Genomic DNA, 18,139 nt, shown 5'->3' with positions numbered 1-18,139 from the left:
CTCTCCTCCTCCTCCTTACTCTCCTCCTCCTCCTTACTCTCCTCCTCCTCCTTACTCTCCTCCTCCTCCTTACTCTCCTCCTCCTCCTCCTCGTCCTTGTCCTCCGTCTCGGCCTCCTTCAAAACGGCATCCACGGCTTCCGACCACAACTCGCCGATGCGTCCCCGGAGGTGCGCCTTGGCCACAGAAACGGCCCTGCCACTCCAGAGGTCCACGCCGGCCTCGTCCATGGCGACCGACAAGTTATGCAGGAAGTGGAATATCCTCGGCGACGGCTGCACCGGCAGCTCCGGGTCGCCACCCTCCCAGAGCACGCGCCCGACCACCACCCTCTGCGACAGCGCCTCCGAAGCGAGGGTTTCCAACGGGCCCGAAAACACCGTAGCCGCCAGCTTGTCGTGCAGGGACGGCACCATGTCCAGCCCGAACTTGCTGATCGACTCGGCCTCTTCGTCCTTCTTCTCCTCCTCCTCCTGCTGCTGCTCCTGCCGCTGCTTCTGCTTCTGCTCCTGATGCTGCTTCTGCTTCTGCTGCTTCGGCAGGCCTGCGCGCACGTCCCGGAGCACGCGGAGCAAGTACATAGCCACCTGCCCGCCATCCGCCGCATCGGAGCGAGCCCGCCACAGCTCGGCCAACTGCCGGTTGAGATCCGCAAACGCCTTCGCCAGCGCGGCGCCGAGCCTCTCCTGCAGGGCCCGCGGGTCGTCCCTGCTCAGGAGCTGCTGGCGCTCCTCGATGGTCTCCTCGTCCTCGATCATGTCGTCCGAGTCGTTGTCCCACCGCTGCTTCCTCAGCTCGTCGACCACGTCCCCGACCTCGTCGACGACGTGCTTCCACGACGTGAAGCAGTTGAGGGCGCGGGAGACGGCGTCGCTCCGACCGTGGGCCTGCGCGACGAGGTGCCGCAGGAACATGTCCGGCCCGGCGGCCAGGTCGGCGTCGAAGCGGGACACGTCCCAGAGCGAGCTGCCGCTTTGCCTGGCCGCGACGCCTGCGCCGGCGCCGTCCTGCCAGGACTCGAGCGCCGCGGATACTTCGGCCGCCACGAGGTGCAATTTGTGCACTTTCGTCTCCAGCACGTGGAGCATGTGGCTGTTGATGGCGGCGCGGAGCGAACGCAGCATCTCGGACGGGTCGAGACCCCGCGCCTTGGCGCCGTCGCGGATCCAGAGCCGCAGGACCCTGGTGCGGAGCTCCGTGATGGTCTTGAATTCGGTCATGCGCGATAGGGTGGTCGCGAGGCCGGCCAAGACGACTTGCGCGCCTTGCTCGGCCCATGTAGAGAGCCCGTTGCGCGCGAAGGGCCCGTCGATGTCGTCGTGCCGGATGAACGGCGTGAAGAAGCGGATGTCCTCGCCGCACCACTTGTCGTACACGTCGAGCCGCAGGCCTTCCAGCGCCTTCAGGGACTCGTCGGCTAGCAGCGGCCGCTTTTTCAGTTTGGCGAGGGCGTCTGCCAGTTTGGACGGCACGAGGGCCTGGACGTCGAGGATGGTCCTGGTATAGAGCGTCAGGCTTTTGAGTACGTCGTCGCAACAGCTGCTGCTGTTGCTGCTGCTGCTGCTTCTCTGTCGTCCGCTGGGTTCCTCCTCGTCGACGTTGAAGGCCGTAGCCACGGCCTCGGCCCGGACGCGGAGGAAATGCTGCAGGACGATGCGCGCCCCCGAGCTGGTAGCCAGGCTGTACGCACACAGCGCCTTGAGCACGTCCTCCTGGGCAGCAACGCCCTCCTGCGCGGCCCGCTCGAGAAGCTTGTCGATACTCCGGTGTAGCCGCCTCTTAAGGCCCTCGAGGTTCTTCCTCGCCGTCTCCACCGTCGCCTTGACGTCCTCGTCCATCCGCGCGTCGTCCTCTTCCCCGAGCCGCTTCCCCAGCAACCTACTCAGGACGAGAACCTTGCTCGCCAGGAGAAGCCTGTCGCCCCGCCCCCGCTTCGGTCCCAGTCCCGCGCCTCCTGCCGTGACGAGAGCGGGCCCTCCGCTTTTCAGTATACGCGAGGCGACGAGACTGCACGCGTCGTACAGCTTCGCCCGCGCCACGACGCCCGCGGATGCGTATTCGGAATCATCGGACGACCCCCCGCGGGACGAAGAGAAGGTGCGTAAACCGGACACCTTGCCCGCCACGACGGCGCGGCCGCAGCGGGCACCCATGCCGCCCAGCAGGGCTTGGAGGGCGTCGTTGTCGGTGCGCATCTGGACGATGGCGTCGGCGGTGCCCAGGAGGTCGCGGTAGGAGGAGCCGACCTGGGTGCGCAGGCGGGATGCTTTCTCTTCAATCTCGACATGGAGGGCTTTATGGATTGCGCGGATCTGGGGGAGGGTGTGGGTTGAGGAGAAGACGTCGGCGGAGGAGGTGAGGGTCGAGACGTCGAGGCGGGAAGACGCCATGGTAGGCGGCCTGTCGGAGACTTTGTATGATTTCGATGGGGTCGGACTTGTTATGGAGGAGACATTGAGGCGGTTTATTTGTTGGTTCCGAGGGAGGGGGCTGGGGGTAGTTGCTTGTTTTGTCGTGATATGAGCGGTGATGTTGATGTTGCTAAAGGTTAAGGTACGGAGTTGAAGCTCTGGTCGTTGAAGTTGTAGCCTTGTAGGTACGATCGCCAGGTGGTGACAGCTGGCACAGCCTCCTCTGATGGACAAGGTACAGCGCCCGGCAAAAAGTATTTGAATACACCTATGTACTATCGACCCATTAAATGTCAGGCTGAGGGCCTATGGGCTTACTATCTAGCCTTAAATACATAGGAGTGTTCAAACACTTATTGCCCCCCACTGTATGTTCACGACTACGGAGAAATATGGTGATGTAAAAAGAGCCACTTCACTTACGAGGAAAAAGAAAAAAAAAAGAATGGTGGACAGACACATGGTATCTTGAATAAATCTCCTACAACTTCCTCGAACGAACAACATGGGTCGAAATACCCGACAACTCGCCGCCATACCCGCCCCTTGGCTCCCCCCCCTTGAACGTGGCCTTCATGCTGCGCAGCTTCTTCTGCTTGGCATCGTACTGCATCTTCTTCTTGACGCGCGGGTTCCGGTTCTCCTTCTTCCGCCGCGGCGCCAGGCCCTTGTTCTTCTCGATGGCGTACGTGATCCTGCGCTTGCCGTCCTCCCCGACCACCTCCCGCTCCACCACGCGGTCCGCGGCGCTGGCCGCCGCCAACGCCGCCCTGCGCGCCGCCTTGTCCTCCTTTTTCTGTTTCGACTTGCCCGCCACCATGTCGTAGTATTCGTCGTCTTCGTCCCCGCCGCGGCGCACCGCCGCCGTGTCGTTTTCTTCGTCGTCGTCGTTGCTATCGCCATCGTCGCCGCCCAGGTCGGCACCGAACTTCTTGCCCCTGCGCTCGGCCTCCGCGTTGAGCCGCGCTTGCCTGTCCCTGAGCCGCTCGCGGTAGGGGATGTCGGTGTCGCCGCCGGCGTCGCGCCCCGCGTCGGCGCGGCGGTTGGCTTTCTGGACGATCTGCGAGGTGTAGAACCGCAGGCTCTTCTTCCGCGCCGCCTTGTCCTGGGCTGTCCGGGCGTCGAGGTAGTCCTCCTCGCCAAAGTCGGAGTGGTCGTCTCCCTCTTCGGTGGTAGCGTTGGCATTGCCGTTGCCGTTGCCGTTGAAGTCGGCCGCCGCCTTGGATCTCTTCTGCTGTGACCTGACGAGGTTGTCGAGGTCGGCGAGGGACTCTTCGATCTCCTCGGCTCTCTTGTCCTTGGCCTTCTGGACCTTGTCTTTGGCCTTGCGCTGCTTCCTCTCTTGTTGCAGTCTGTGCCGTTCCTCTTTTGTGTGCCGAGCCGTGTTCAGGCCGTTGGCTTCCGCCGGCTCCATGTCCATGGACGGCAACTCGTCCTTGCATACGGTCTGCACCCGGCCGAGCCTCTGCCACGCGTTACGGCACGACACCAGCGTCTCCATGACTGCGTGGTCCCGGAGTTCCGAAGGATGGAGGGTCTTGCGTGTCGTGGTCGTCGAATCGTCTCGGGAGGGTGATGTCAGGATGGCAAAGTAGCTGGCCAGGGCGGCAACGTAGCAGCCGAGCACCCAGTACCTGACGGCCTCGATCGACTTGCCCGGCTTCCCCAGGGCCTCCTTTTGCAAGATGGCCAGTTTGGGCTGGAGCTCCTGGAACTCGGCGACGAGGTACTCGAACTCCGGGTAGCGGGTGCGGAGCAGCTTCGCGTGGTAGTCGGGGGTCATGTCGTCCGTGATCTCGACGTCCCTGAGCACCTCGGTGACGACATCATCGCCGCCTTCTCCTTCTCCTTCCCCGTCGGGTTTGCTCTCTAGCCATGCGGTCTGGTCGAACAGAAAGTCCTCTTCCGTCATCTTGGAAAGCTTCTTCTGCTGTAGCCTCTTCGCCTCGGCCTCTTCCTCCAGGGCGTCGGCCTCGGTTTCGATCTGGTCGGCGTCGTAGTACTCGGTCTTGGAGTCACCCCACCAACCACTGTCCTCGACGTCTTGGCCTTGTTTTGTCTCGTCTTCATCATCCGAGTCTGCCGCTCCGCGTTTCCGACCGGCCGCCGCAGGTGCAGCTTTCCGGGACGGGATGTCTGCGTCCTCCTCCTCCTCCTCCTCCTCCTCGCTTTCATCTTCGTCGTCGTCGGCCAGGATTTCCTCCTCCGATAGCTCGAGAAACTTGTCTTCCTCATCCTGTCGCCTTCTCCGCTTGGACTGCGGTGCCTCGTCGAACATGATCTTGTCTCGGTTGATGAAGTATTCGTCTTCAGAGTTGGCGACATCTTCGTAGGTGGAGATGGGCCCTAAAAGGGCATCGGCGGGATCCACTTCCTTGGGGCCGCTCGGCTTCTCGTTGCGCCCGGAGGCCTTTCTTTTCTTGCCCATCTTGAGTGTTGTCAAGGGGTGACCAGCAAATGAAAGTGGTGGCGGAGAAGAGATGTGGCTCGCGCTGGGATGGATGTCAATGTCAATGTCGATGTCAATGGCGATAGGAAGGGGAATGGAGAAAAATCAGCTACAGAACTTTTTAGTGGGGCACCGATAAGTTCCGTCTCCACTTCGATGCATCTGGCCACAGTGGTTAGCGCAGCCACTATATGTGGCCTTGGGGAGTGACTTTCAACAAGTCAAATCGGGCAGAGTGCCAGAGTGGTTAATGGGTATGACTAGAAATCATATGGCTTCGGCCTCACAGGTTCGAATCCTGTCTCTGTCGAATCACTTAGTTTTTGCTTTTTTGTATGCTCCGTAAGGTATACTTTAGGGTACCTTTTTTTCTTTTTTTTTCTTTTGTTTCTTTTTTTTCTTTTGCTTTACTTTCGTACCCCTGACTAAGACGCCTCGAGTTCGTTTGCTGCACAGAGCACTGAAAATTGAACCCCCTAGCATTTCACCCCCACTGTCCGTTCATCCCCTTGCAGCTGATTTCTCAACACCCCCGACACAACTCTGCTTCTGAAAGTCGTCCGCAGCCCATCGTCCGCAAGTATGGAGAACACAGTGACCTATATCGGGATTGCAGTCTCATCTGTAGCTGCCCTCGTCTTTGCATACGCAATGGGTCTCTTTAGTTGGAAGAACCACATGCCCGTTGAGGGCAAGGTACGAGAATCTTTTGTTTCCACTGGGCCTGGCTCACGCTCACGCTTACACTGACCTAACTTTCCACAGACGATTCTTCTGACCGGTGCGTCGGAAGGCATGGGACGCAGCGCGGCTCTCAAACTAGCAGCGCGTGGCGCCAACCTTGTCGTGGTCGCCCGCAACGGTCAACGTCTCGAGGAGCTAGTCACCGAGCTCAAGGTCTGTTTCTCCTCTCCTCTCCTCTCCTCTCCCCTCCCTCTCCCCTTCCCCTCCCCCTTTCCATTTCGCAACCTTCCCGTGCACACACACACACACGCCCGATCTTTGTGCTAACCTCTGTCTACCCACGTCCAGGCTTCCGCAAAGAACCCCCAAACCCAGCGCTTCACCTCCCTCACAGCCGACATTTCCAAAGAGGGCTTCGCCGCCCCGCTCCTCGACAAGGCCACGGCGTGGAACAACGGCCGTGCCCCGGACATAGTCTGGTGCGTAGCCGGCATGGCCACCCCAGGCCTCTTCGCCGAATCCCCCTTCTCGGTGCTGCGCCGCAACCTCGACGTCAACTTTTACGGCACCGCCGAGCTCTCGCACGCCGTCCTGCGCGCCTGGCTCGCACCCGACGCCGACGCCGACGCCAAACCCAACCCCAACCGCACCGACGCCGCCGCCACCCCGAAACACCTCATCATGACCAGCACCGTGGCCGCCCTCTACCCGGTGGCCGGCTACAGCCTCTACATCCCCGGAAAAGCGGCCCTGCGCGCGCTCGCCGACACGCTGGCGCAGGAAGTGCTGCTCTACCCGGGGCGCGACGTCCGCGTGCACGTCGTGTACCCGGGCACGATCACCAGCCCGGGGTACGAGCGCGAGAACCTCACGAAGCCGGGGATCACGCACGAGCTGGAGGACATTGACCCCGTGCAGACGCCGGACCAGTGCGCCGAGGCGGCGATCCGGGGGTTGGAGGCCGGGCAGTACTTCGTCACGGTGGCTTGGCTGGGGCATCTCATGCGGTGGGGGGCTCTGGGGGGGTCGGTGCGGAATAACTGGGTTGTCGATACGCTCATGGGGTTGCTTACGCCTTTGGTGTTCGTCTTTGTGATTCCGGATATTTTTGGCAAGGTCAAGGCTTATGCGAAGAAGCATGGGCATCCGAGCACGTATATCAAGAACGTGCCCTCTTGAGGTGGGGGGGGGGAATTTGTATCCATACTGTTGTATTCATACGTAGTCATTGATACCCGCATAGATAGACCATGAGACGGCTGAAGAGGACTTGTGATTTGTTCGTCTCTGTTTATGGATTCCGATTCCCTGTGGTGATGTGGCACGTATATGAGGACTATGTACTGAGTAAGCCTAGTCCCTAGGGTCTATAGAAAGAAAGCAAAGGTGAAAAGGAATCCAAAAAGAAAGAAAGAAAAAATGCTCTCTCCGACGGGGAATTGAACCCCGGTCTCCAGCGAATTGTAGAACTTGGTGTTCCTTGACAAGCTGGCATACTAGCCACTATACGATCGGAGAATTGGCTCTTGGCTCGATGTGTAAAGTCCCTGGTACGGCGCTTTAGTTAGTCCGATGTAATTTTGCCCCACCAGAGACTTTCTAAACGTGTACAGTACCACCGAGTACCCTGCGGAATAGGTATTTACCTACCGGTACCTAGGTATCTATAAGTACCTTAGCTGTTACACGTTAAATGAAGCACCCGCGCATTTGGGGGTCGTCAACAAGTTTGCAGAGAGGGTTCCGAGCTCGGTTGCCTTACCCTTGCGCCCGCTACCACGTGTAGGTACCTAGGTATCCGACATGAATGTCGCATTCCCGAGGCCGTACGTCACGTGATAACGCGACAGGTTCGATCGATTCTATCGCATGCGACCATTCCTCATTTGGCCAAAACAGAACTCGACCATAACACATCTCTTCCTCTTCCCAGTCAACCGGTAATTACCTTAACTACTTTACAGCTACACGCACCTGTCTGTTGCATCTCCGAACCCAATCATGGGATGACCGGGAGGAATTTATGCGGCTCTTGCGAGCGGCAGAGCAGCGCGCCGATGAAGCAGAACGGCAGAGAGAAAGAAGAGCGAGAAACAACTCGACGGACACCACCCTCCCCGAATACATCGACGCCTGTCATACCACTGGTAAGGTATACTCTCGGTTTGCTATCGAGGCAAATCCTCCAAAAGGTCAAAAGGGCCCGTCGCCAACCCGCGAGACAAGTGGTGCCCTACCTACCTTCGACCATGGTCCGGTTTCTTCGATACGCAAAGCTCGCCATCAGATCATCCTCCGCAAACCAAACTCGATTACTTGGGTAACCACTTTTCTCCCCGCCCGCCACTTGTTTGTTAGGCACCATCTGTGCTAGCGGTCGCCGCACTGCCTCAAGCAGCACGGCACGCTCAAAGTCAACCAGCATTACCGTGTCTGTCTCCCGGTTGATCAGGGTATTTTCACTCCGTACGTCCCTGTGAACCACACCTTCCTCGTGAATCGCCCGCAGGGACTCGAGCAACTTGCGCTCGAGTGTCCTTCGCATATCGGCTGTCACCTCAATTTTATCAACATCATCGCCTCCCCATGATAAGAATGTCATGTGCACAATGTACACCCGATGGTCGTAGTAGTAGACCCTCTTTAGCGGCCGAAGATCGACGGCCCCAAGGAAGACGGGCACATGGATACCCTGGACCGGCTTGAGACGCTTATACACTGCCGCCTCATGCTCGAGGTCTCGGATAAAGGCCTGCACCGTCCCCTTGCATATAAATGTGTAACCGTACGCGAGAAGCGTCACCTTGAACAGGACCCCTCGTGCACCGTGTCTTCCCAGCTTCGTGATCCCGGCATCCAGTGACTGCCGCAGCTGTTTGCGCAAGAGTCGCAGCCACGTGGAATGGTCGACCGGATGGCGCGTGTGAGCGTGGCCTCGGGTTCTGCCATGAGATCCGCGGTGACGTGCACTGTCGGGGTATCTGTGGGATTCGATATTGGGGCATCTCGGATCGAGTGGGCTTCCTCCGACCAGACCGAGCAGACACGCTTGGGTACAGTACTGTCGGTCTCGGGCCGCTCCTTCTGGTTGTTGGCGTGCCAGGATTCTTTGACTTCTTCGGGGCTCCGTTTCGCTGCCCTGTCCTTGCTGTTCACGCCTTCTGCGCCGTTCGGCAGGGCTGGGGGTATCCGGAGGCCGCATTCCCGACTCATCGGACGATGAATCTGGCTGATCTCTTCGAATCGCATATTTTTCGTGCTCGTCCCCCTCACCCCGCCACCGCCGTGGCTGTCGTCGTGGTGGTCGGCGCCCGCCCCCCCCTCGAGGCACGGATGGTGACCGGTCCACGTCCCCGTATGTCGTTGGCGCCCAGCTCGACGAGCTCTCCGGCGCTTGTCGTTCCCCATCGGGAATCGACCGTAAGGTCGTCTCGAAGTCTTCTGTCCACCTCTTGAGGTCCACCATCGCTCGATCACGGATATCCTGCCCGGGCGCGCCTCGCTCTCCTCGGTTCACCAGGGCCATCAGGGTAAAGGCGAGGTATTGTCCCACCGCCGAACTGGACTGCATATATTCGACATGCGCCGTCACCTCCGGCCCGGGCTCTGCCAAATGGTAGTACAGCGTCTCGGGTGTGTCCCAGTCGATCTTCAGGAAAACAGTCGCCTCGCCCGTCGTCATCAGGCCATACTCGAGACCGCCCTCGATCATATAGTGATAGGTCTGCGCCAGCGCAGACGCCGTCAGCCTCTCAGCGTGATACTGAAAACGCCCCTCCGGATCCACAGATGTGGGAATGGTCTTCCGATTCACAACCTCCTTGTAAATGTCCATCTGCCGTAGACCAGCACGGAGGTGCGGAGCCGTCAGCTTATGGGGTGCCTTATACTCGGACACGTAGATCATTATCCGCTTCTCTAACGCCGTGTCGTCGTCATCTGATCGGTATACGCAGATTTGGTCAGGTCGCAGTTGGTTCACAACACCCTGTTTATGGTTTGGTGTTGGCAGCGATGTCTGCAGCGGCGTTTGCGGTGGCGTTGATGCGTTCTCTCGAGCAGCCACCACTTCTTCGGCGACGTCGCTAATAACGTGAGGGTGGTTCTCAAACACGATCCCGCTCCCTATATCAAAGGCGATGCGGGCATCCTCCACCTGCTTGAGCTGTTCCACAATCACCCGGACGGGATCTTCCACGCTGTTATGCATAAAGTACTCGAGCGACTTCTCGTCGGCGATCGATCGCTGCGAAACCCTCTTTCCCAGGCCGGTCAGGAAGCTTCGGCTCTCGAAAACCCGGGCCTCGGTGGGGAAACACTCGTATATCGTGTCAAAGACGCTTCTCTGTTGGTCCAAAAACTGCGGCCAGGGCTCGAGGCGAGATGGGCACAGCTTGTTGCGAGGGTTCGTGATGGAACCCCGTGAGGTGAGCCGCCTATCTCTTTCTACCCTGAGCTGGGAGAAGACGAGGCTGTGGCAGGCAGCGATGTACTCGTCCAGGGTTGTCGGTTGCGTCTGGTTCTCGGCTTCCTCGGCGCGTTGCTGTTCCCTCTCGGCTCGGTCCTGTTCCTGCTGACGCTCTCTTTCTGCTGTTTCAGCGCGTTGCTGTTCCCTCTCGGCTCGGTCCTGTTCCTGCTGACGCTCTCTTTCTGCTTCTTCAGCGCGTTGCTGTTCCCTCTCGGCTCGGTCCTGTTCTTGCTGACGCTCTCTTTCTGCTTCTTCAGCGCGTTGCTGTTCCCTCTCGGCTCGGTCCCGTTCTTGCTGACGTTCTCTTTCCGCTTTTTCAGCGCGTAGTTGTGCCTGCAGAAGGAGCTTTCGAAGCTCTTCCACGCTGTGTACGTCGCTCATATCCAATGAATAAAACCCAGAGGGCACAGATTAAAAAACAAATAAAAAACACGTTCGAAGTGGGCTACTGGCCTGCCGTGTATGCTTTGGTCGTTCAGATAAAATCAATGGTAGTAGCCGATATGGTAGTGGGTTATCAGCATCATTGCGGAGCCTCATCGTTGCGGAGCCTCATCGTTGCGAAGGGCAACGGATGGGATGGATGGATACTGGATAATTACCGCATGTTTCTTCGCCGGAAGCGCTAAGCCCAAAGGATACTAGTACAAAACTCACATGCGTGTGCTCCCCGCCTAATCGCCCAAAAGCCAGGTTTGACTATATAAGGTACCTTAATAACCAGCACCCAAAGCAGTCGACTGGCTATGATCCACAGCGCACCTCTGCTGACATATCCCACTGTAAACGCATACATTTTATAAGGCGGTATTATGTCAGAACACGCAATAATTAAGTACGGTAAGGTACCTTATAAAGGAAGAACCATGAACGCGGCGAGCCTCCTCTTCTCAGGCGGTTCACTACACTGGGAATCGATTAGGCGGGTGGAGCTACCAAGAAAGACTCTGCCGCATTAGAGAAACTTGTTGCCCAGAACGAAGCGTCGGGAACGCGTGCCATATCCATATGGAGAGGCGTCTATCAGCGGCTCTACACCCACCAAAAAGACGGCAAAGACATAGCTGGGTTTCAAGATGGGTAGGTGATGTGTACAGTCCAGACAGAAATGATTAGTTCCATCTGATATGCATTTCGCGTTCCAAGTTCTTGAGTACCTTGGACTTGTCACACCTCGTCAACAAGTCCCGGGTTAGCCTGCATAAAGGCCTTCTCGGTGGAGAACAGCCTCAGGTTATTCCTCTTCTTTTGCCGAATTCTTTCGGTCATCATGGCTTTGAATGCCTCGTCGCCAAACTTCTCCCTGTACTCTTCATCGGTATAGCCTTGTTCTTTGTTGGCCGGGTTGAAAGGATACTGGTGTAGGTGGGATGTGATGATCGGACTGACTGGTAGTTCCGTTCTGAGATGAGGTACGCTTCAGCAACAGATTACCTACGCAAAGCCTATGCGAAGCAAGGCAACAAGGCTCGTCTCGCAAAAGCAGGGTTAGAGGAGCAACTCACAAGCATGAACCATCCCAGTTGTACATGGATGTATGGACCTCCTTGGAGTCGGGTGGGCCACTATCCACGAGGAAGAAGCATCGGGTCCCGTCATGGAAGAATATCCCTCGAGACTGGACCCGGTCCTGCGTATCGTCAAAGTCTCTGTTCCATATACGCCGACAGACCATGTTGGCCATGGTTTGGGGCCGCAGGTTGGGATCTCCCGGGATATTCTGCGACCTGCACTTGATGACTATTCGCGTGCCCATGGTGTTTCGTGTTTCGGTGAAGCGGTGAAGCGGTGAAGCGGTGAGTGTGGGTTGAGAAGAAAGGTGGGGGGGCAGTTCGATGCTATCTATCCGAGCTTTTATTAAGAATATATTTCGATAATTGGTCTCGACTCTCCATGCTCCGAGGGAGGCTTCGACGATGCTCTAACAATGCTACGAACACAACCCCTTAAACGGTGATAGGCAGTGGTCTTCCTCTATCATTGATGATGTTTGACGATCGCATTCATTGGTACCTTACCTTAGCTAGGTATGTACAGGTACCTAGGAATCGAAGGTCCTGTGCATTGATGATTAGTCAGGATTATGATCATACTTGTGGCCTAATTACGTGCTATTTGACGTGTAGCACGTGACATCCAAACGTCATGTCCTTGTATCCCGGCCCTTGCTTCTTTCTTTCTTCCTTTCTTCCTTTCTTCTTTCTTACTCCCTCAGTGGAGCGCCGACGAGACGACGTGCCGAATAGAGGGGAATTGTAATTGAAGCGGTTACAACGTACGAAACTTTGGCGGTCCGCCTTCGGATCAGGGTCCATTCTCCATTCTGGCCTTGTTGGGAAAATGGAAAATGGCATCATGCTCACTAGCGAGGATTGGCCATGATGATTCTGTTCCCTCCTCCCTTCGGACTGTCAATGCCCTCTGTAATGGGTAATTGGTATCCAGACTCGGGGGTCACGGGCAGTGGTGCAACACTGCCACGCAATTGCTACCACTTTGGGGGTACGGCGTGATATGGGCCCCTGAGCACGCAATACGGCGCCATGAGCTTGCCAGAGGCCAAGACCCTGAACATGACGCTTCGATGCATTCTTTTCAGAGGACACCCCTCATTCCCCTCTATGCCCATCTGTACGACCGTTGGAAAAGGGGGGGGGGGGGGGGGGGCTGGGGTTCTTCAACTGACCGACAACCTATAAACCGCCTTCCCTCCGTACCATCTTGCTCCAGACTTACTTCCTCGGACCTTAGACCTCTTCCTTCACCATCCTCTATTTCTTCCCCATACACATCGTCCTTGAAAAGTCAGACATCCACTTTACCACACCGTCGGTCTCATCCCAGACAATAGGGACACAGACACACAATGGCTCCGGGTATTCTCGTCGATGAGCCTTCGGCCGCTCCCACCACGTCGGCCAAGTGGGTTGGGAAGAACGATGAAGCACCTAGAGAGATCTTCCCCGACGGTATCCGGACATCGGGCCAACACAATCCCATCTACGACCTACTGCGTCCTTACGAGGACTTCCCCAAGGAGATCACTGGTCCCACGGTCTGGTCCAAGGAGCAGTTCGAGAACCAGCCCGACAAGTGGACACATCCCTTCACCGCCGAAGAGGTAGAAGAGCTGAGCCGGACCGCCGACGCCTTCATCGCTAGCGGCACCCCTTTGACCGGCATCTCCAAGGTTCGTCCATGGGTTACCATGGAATACGACGAAGTAATACGACAAGAGGGCGCTTCTTATGCTGACTCGAGTCTCCCCCCCATCTCTAGGAGAACTTCCCCCTCCCCACACTCAGCAAAGCCCTCGCCGACGTGCGGGAAGACATCATCAACGGCAAGGGCTTCATCCTCTTCAAGAACTTCCCAGCCGGTGAATGGGGCCCCCGCAAGAACGCAGTGGCCTACATGGGGCTAGGCACGTACCTGGGCTACTTCGTCTCGCAGAACGGCCGGGGCCACGTGCTGGGCCACGTCAAGGACGTAGGCGACGACGCCTCGCAGATCGACAAGGTGCGCATCTACCGCACCACGGCGCGCCAGTTCTTCCACGCCGACGACGGCGACGTCGTGGGCCTGCTGTGCGTGCACCGCGCCCTGCGCGGCGGCGAGAGCGACCTCGCGAGCAGCCACGCCGTGTGGAACGCCCTGCAGCGCGAGCACCCGGACGTCGCCGCCCTGCTGACCCGGCCCGTGTGGCACTTCGACCGCAAGGGCGAGGTTTCGGACGGCCAGGACGGGTGGACGCGGCAGCCCGTGTTCTACCTCGAGCCCGGCGGCCGGGGCCGGGGCCGCGTGTACAGCAAGTGGGACCCGTACTACGTCCGCTCACTGGCGCGGTTCTCGGATGCCGGGCTCGTGCCGCCGCTGAGCGCCGAGCAGGAGCGCGCCATGGCCGTGCTGGAGGAGACGTGCCAGAGGTTGGCGCTGCATATGGTTCTGGAGGTGGGGGACATCCAGTTTGTCGCCAACACGCACGTCTTGCATGCCCGGACGGCCTACGAGGACCGCGCTCCCCCGGCGCCGCGGAGGCACTTGCTGCGGCTTTGGCTGTCGACGCCCGAGGAGGAGGGGGGCTGGGTGCTGCCGTTCCCTGATAGCAAGGAGAAGAAGAGGGGTGGCATCCAGGTGAACAATGTCCCGCCCAGGGCGCCCTTGGATGCGGAGTAGACGGTGGAAGCGAGGCAGGATGGGAGGGTCATGATTGAATGAAAACAGGCGTTGATTGGGGGACAAACTGTTGGATGTGTATGGGCGATGCTTTAGTCGTTTCATACTGATTTTATTTCCTTTACCCTTGCACTTATATCCATCTCCTTGACCATATTCCTTATCTGACTCTCTGCAGGTCGGTCCCCAATCTTACGAATCCCGGCATTGACGGAGAAGACAGACCTTGGACTTGGCTTGCAGCCGCATCTCGTCTCACGTCATCTCATGTATGTGCCGTGTGCACCAAGTGCTCCATATATTCCACCGCATCCTTACCTTGATATTTGTCCCTTGCGGATATCCTCGGCCTAAAGGGGTCCAGGGGCTGCATATGGGGGGGGGAGGGGGTTCTCTGGCCGCCTCCCTTATGCTGACGGCCAGAGATATCCCGACGTTAAATACTACTACTACTACTACTACAACTACCTTATGCTGACGGGCCACAACTTATACAACACTTCGTTCTCTTATCCCTCTCTCTGCCTCCAGACTATCCCTAGAATATATTGTTATTAATTCCCCCATCCCACCTCTTAGACTCCCCAGTGCCCAACCCATCACCACTATCAGAAAGAAAATAGAATAAATCCCCCCCCCCTTCCCCCCCCCATCTACCGTCTACCATGGCAACCCACGTCCAAGTCAACCTCCCCGAACCCTTCGCCAGCATCCCCCGCGAATCCTTCCTCTTCGGCCCCTCCCCCATCCAAGCCCTCCCGCGCATCTCCTCCGCCCTAGGCGGCCAAGTCGCCATCTACGCCAAGCGCGAAGACTGCAACTCGGGCCTCGCCTACGGCGGCAACAAGACCCGCAAGCTCGAATACCTCGCCGCCGAAGCCCTGGCCCAGCGGTGCGACACCCTCGTCAGCATCGGCGGCGTGCAGTCCAACCACACGCGCCAGGTCTCCGCCGTGGCCGCCAAGCTCGGCCTCCGCGCCGCCCTCGTGCAGGAGAAATGGGTCGACTGGTCCGACCCGGCCTACGAGAAGGTCGGCAACCTGCAGCTCTCGCGCCTCATGGGCGCCGATGTGCGCCTCGACCCGTCCCCCTTCGGCATCGAGCACAAGGACACCCTCCGCCGCTTGCGCGAGGAGCTGGCCGCCCAGGGACGGACGCCGTATTACATCCCCGCCGGGGCGTCGGACCATCCGCTCGGCGGGCTCGGGTTCGCGCGCTGGGCTTTCGAGGTCGAGGCGCAGGAGGAGGCCCTCGGGGTGTTCTTCGACACGGTTGTCGTCTGCGCGGTGACGGGGTCTACGTTCGCTGGCATGGTGGCCGGGTTCAAGCTCGCGCAGAAGACGTGCGGCTCCCGGCCTAGGAAGGTCGTGGGCATCGATGCCTCGGCGAAGGTGCGGCAGACTTTTGACCAGGTTTTGCGCATCGCCCGCGCCACGGCCGTCAAGATCGGCTTGGAGGAGGGGGATATCACCGAGGAGGACATTGTGCTGGATGGGCGCTATCATGGCGGTGTGTACGGCATCCCGGACCAGGCGACCGTTGATGCCATCAAGTTTGGTGCCGCCACCGAGGGGTTCATTACCGATCCCGTCTACGAGGGGAAGAGTCTGGCCGGGATGATGGACATGATCCGCAAGGGGGAGATTCCCGAGGGGAGCAACGTGCTTTACGCCCATCTAGGCGGACAGCTTGCCCTCAATGCCTACTCGGCTTTGGAGTAGCCGGGTCCTCCTGTTTGACAACTGCATCATCCGTCTCATTAAGAATGAAATATATACCGTCTGGTGAATGGTCCGACCAGCGAGACCAAACTATGCATAGGATCACGACAAATGCCTTGTCCCCTTCCTCTCTCTCTCCCCCCACGGTCTTCTCAACACCTCTTCTGCCCCATCTCCTCCCCAGCAAGATCATCCCAGTCATCCCCACCCCCGACAGCCATCTTCCTCCCAATAAAGATGCCCACCGCCGTCGCCACACTGCTGACGAGGAACCACCCCTCAAACCACCGATCCACAAACCACGGGTCCAGCGCACTCCGCAGCGCATCCCCCACCGCCCACCCCACCTCCCTTGGCAAGCTGCTCCTCAACAACAGCGCCGCGCTCACCACATACACCGCCGCCACCTGCCCCGTCAACAGCGCCAGGTTCGCCTGCGCCTGGTACCGCAGCCCGGGCGCCCACCTCGAAAACAAATGGAAAGTCTGGGTCGCCGAGTTCGCCGACGCCGCCAACATCACCCCCGACAAGAGGAAAGAAATCTGCCGCGCCCACGCCGTCTGGTCCAGCTGCGGGTCCCAGTGCCGCGCCAGCAGGCCCAGAAACCGGCTGATCGGGTCGGACGAGCTGAACGCCGGCGACGACGAAGGGTGGTAGCCGTAGCCGTACGCGCGCCGCACCGTCGTCAGCGCCGTCGCCGCCACGCGGTACACGCAGTAGAAGCTAAACAGCCACCGCGGCACCGCCAGGCACCGGCCCAGCCGCGTCCCCGCGCGCGCCGTGGCCGCTTGCTTCGACCGCATCACCCCGAGCTGGGCACCGAGGTTGGCCTGCATCGTCTCCAGCCCGGCGATCTCCACCCGCAACGCGCGCATCTCGGCCTCGTCGCCGCTCATTACGCCCCTGACCGCCCCGAGCATCTTGCCCACGAGACCGCCGCCGCCACCACCACCGGCAGAAGAAGCAGCAGGGCGCGACCGCGTCGTCGAAGACTTGCGCTCCAGCGCCTGCAACCGGCGCCGTTTCGTCAGCAACATCTCGCCAGCGGCGTCGAGCCCGGCCTCCTTCCTTGCCACGTCCGCCTCGGTGATGGGTCTCTTCTTGCGTTCCGCCGCCGACAGGAGCGTGTGCCACGGGCTCGACACGGCCGCGAAGCCGCTCAGCATCGCCATGAGCAGGATCCCCACCACCCCGATCCTCTCGAGACACGCCCTCGTGAGACCCGTCTCCTCCCACTCCTCCTCCTCGACGGGCTTGCTGGCCGCGAGGCCGCCCCAGTACGACCTCCTCCTCCTCGCCGCCGCCGCCGCGACAGCGTGAGGCTCCGTATCCCGCGGGACGAGCAGCCCCAGGCTCCAGAAAAGAGCCAACCACCCCGCAAAGGCCACGAGCTGCACCGCCCAGGGCAGACGCGGCATGTTCCCCTTCGCAGTGCGCTGAAACCGGTACCCGAGACCGGAGACGACGCTTTGGATCTCGAGGAAGGGGACCACCCCGACCAGCAGGACCAGGAGCGCGGGTATGACGACGGCGAGCCCCAGGGCGCGGGCGCGCGGGTGCACCAGGCCGGCCACCTCGCAGAGGATCAGCTCGGCCAGGACGGCGGCCAGGGCGACGGTGGCGCTGAAGGCGAGGGCCGCGGCGCGGCGGCGCAGGGTCTTGCGGCCATGTTCGGCGTGGGCTTGGCGGAGGGTCGCGGGCGCGTGGGGGGGGAGGAGGTTGTCGTGGCCGTCGTGGCTCTCGTGGACGGCGGCGAGGCGGGGGAAGAGGTGGCGGTGGGCGAGGGTCGCGAGGACCGCGAAGGTGACGAGGAAGTGGCCGACCGAGAAGGCGAGGCTGAGGGGGGACGGGGCGTGGGGGTTGACTGGTTTGCAGGCGGTGTCGTCGCAGCTGGAGAAGAAACCGGGCCAGGGCATTGGGGTCGATCGTCGTCGTTCTCAGGTGGTGGGGGGAGGAGGAGTAATAGGAGGAAGAGCCAAGAAGAGCTGTCTATAAAGTTCGTAGTAAGAAGGAAATAAAGGCAGGAGATGTCGTTCTCATCTCTGGTGGTCCGCTATGCAGTGAGGAGTTCAGAAAGCAAGAGAGAAAGTAGTTGTTGTTGGATGATTACAAGAGGGAGGGGAAAGATGGGAAGCGAAAGGTGAAGCTGAAGGAGGGAGATGAATCGCCCAGAATTCCAACCAGCGGTTAGGAGTCGGGCGGGAATGTAAAAGCTTAGCTAATCTTCCCC

General features: G+C 59.4%; 8 protein-coding genes and 2 non-coding genes across 10 annotated transcripts in view; 4 read left to right on the top strand and 6 right to left on the bottom strand.

Moving 5' to 3' along the window:
- SODALDRAFT_311270 (hypothetical protein) overlaps window positions 1-2,390 on the bottom strand; it is a gene marked incomplete at its 5' end in the record, with an annotated part of 3,117 nt that extends 727 nt beyond the window's left edge. Inside the window, 2 exons of the mRNA XM_028609163.1 lie at window positions 126-467; window positions 555-2,390. Coding sequence (XP_028466298.1) covers window positions 126-467; window positions 555-2,390 — 2,178 coding nt within the window. The remainder of the gene's footprint in view (window positions 1-125; window positions 468-554) is intronic.
- Window positions 2,391-2,720: 330 nt separating this feature from the next.
- SODALDRAFT_333086 (hypothetical protein) lies at window positions 2,721-4,933 on the bottom strand. The gene has a single exon (XM_028611879.1). It carries the CDS (start codon window positions 4,837-4,839, stop codon window positions 2,893-2,895), a length of 1,947 nt encoding a protein of 648 aa, XP_028466297.1. The 5' UTR covers window positions 4,840-4,933; the 3' UTR covers window positions 2,721-2,892.
- Window positions 4,934-5,089: 156 nt separating this feature from the next.
- SODALDRAFT_t125 lies at window positions 5,090-5,170 on the top strand. The gene has a single exon. It is a non-coding gene; the product is annotated as a tRNA-Ser (tRNA).
- Window positions 5,171-5,366: 196 nt separating this feature from the next.
- On the top strand, window positions 5,367-6,843 carry SODALDRAFT_311264 (short chain dehydrogenase). Its single transcript, XM_028609162.1, has 3 exons — window positions 5,367-5,556; window positions 5,626-5,757; window positions 5,893-6,843. Exons 1-3 carry the CDS (start codon window positions 5,443-5,445, stop codon window positions 6,721-6,723), a joined length of 1,077 nt encoding a protein of 358 aa, XP_028466296.1. The 5' UTR covers window positions 5,367-5,442; the 3' UTR covers window positions 6,724-6,843.
- A 125-nt stretch (window positions 6,844-6,968) lies between these two features.
- Window positions 6,969-7,062, bottom strand: SODALDRAFT_t115. The gene has a single exon. It is a non-coding gene; the product is annotated as a tRNA-Asp (tRNA).
- Window positions 7,063-7,777: 715 nt separating this feature from the next.
- Window positions 7,778-10,393, bottom strand: SODALDRAFT_333083 (hypothetical protein; the record flags this gene model as incomplete). The annotated part of the gene is made up of 7 exons (XM_028611878.1): window positions 7,778-7,914; window positions 7,951-7,981; window positions 8,015-8,071; window positions 8,102-8,416; window positions 8,456-8,478; window positions 8,509-8,628; window positions 8,659-10,393. The coding sequence occupies 7 exons, from the start codon at window positions 10,391-10,393 to the stop codon at window positions 7,778-7,780; spliced, it is 2,418 nt and encodes an 805-aa protein (XP_028466295.1).
- Window positions 10,394-10,780: 387 nt separating this feature from the next.
- On the bottom strand, window positions 10,781-11,979 carry SODALDRAFT_333081 (hypothetical protein). The gene is made up of 2 exons (XM_028611877.1): window positions 11,518-11,979; window positions 10,781-11,414 (listed from the first exon to the last, which is right to left on the bottom strand). Exons 1-2 carry the CDS (start codon window positions 11,766-11,768, stop codon window positions 11,180-11,182), a joined length of 486 nt encoding a protein of 161 aa, XP_028466294.1. The 5' UTR covers window positions 11,769-11,979; the 3' UTR covers window positions 10,781-11,179.
- A 645-nt stretch (window positions 11,980-12,624) lies between these two features.
- SODALDRAFT_163434 (Clavaminate synthase-like protein) lies at window positions 12,625-14,324 on the top strand. Its single transcript, XM_028606951.1, has 2 exons — window positions 12,625-13,202; window positions 13,292-14,324. Exons 1-2 carry the CDS (start codon window positions 12,879-12,881, stop codon window positions 14,186-14,188), a joined length of 1,221 nt encoding a protein of 406 aa, XP_028466293.1. The 5' UTR covers window positions 12,625-12,878; the 3' UTR covers window positions 14,189-14,324.
- Window positions 14,325-14,853: 529 nt separating this feature from the next.
- SODALDRAFT_311255 (1-aminocyclopropane-1-carboxylate deaminase) lies at window positions 14,854-15,909 on the top strand (the record flags this gene model as incomplete). The annotated part of the gene is made up of 1 exon (XM_028609161.1): window positions 14,854-15,909. The coding sequence occupies one exon, from the start codon at window positions 14,854-14,856 to the stop codon at window positions 15,907-15,909; it is 1,056 nt and encodes a 351-aa protein (XP_028466292.1).
- Window positions 15,910-15,924: 15 nt separating this feature from the next.
- On the bottom strand, window positions 15,925-18,041 carry SODALDRAFT_333079 (hypothetical protein). Its single transcript, XM_028611876.1, has one exon. The coding sequence runs from the start codon at window positions 17,823-17,825 to the stop codon at window positions 16,062-16,064; it is 1,764 nt and encodes a 587-aa protein (XP_028466291.1). The 5' UTR covers window positions 17,826-18,041; the 3' UTR covers window positions 15,925-16,061.
- Window positions 18,042-18,139: the final 98 nt, after the last annotated feature.

Source organism: Sodiomyces alkalinus, assembly GCF_003711515.1.
Source record: "Sodiomyces alkalinus F11 unplaced genomic scaffold SODALscaffold_5, whole genome shotgun sequence".
Lineage (NCBI taxonomy): Eukaryota > Fungi > Ascomycota > Sordariomycetes > Glomerellales > Plectosphaerellaceae > Sodiomyces > Sodiomyces alkalinus.
The sequence above is the reverse complement of the archived record's forward strand: the minus strand, read 5'-3'. Positions and strand labels throughout refer to the sequence as shown.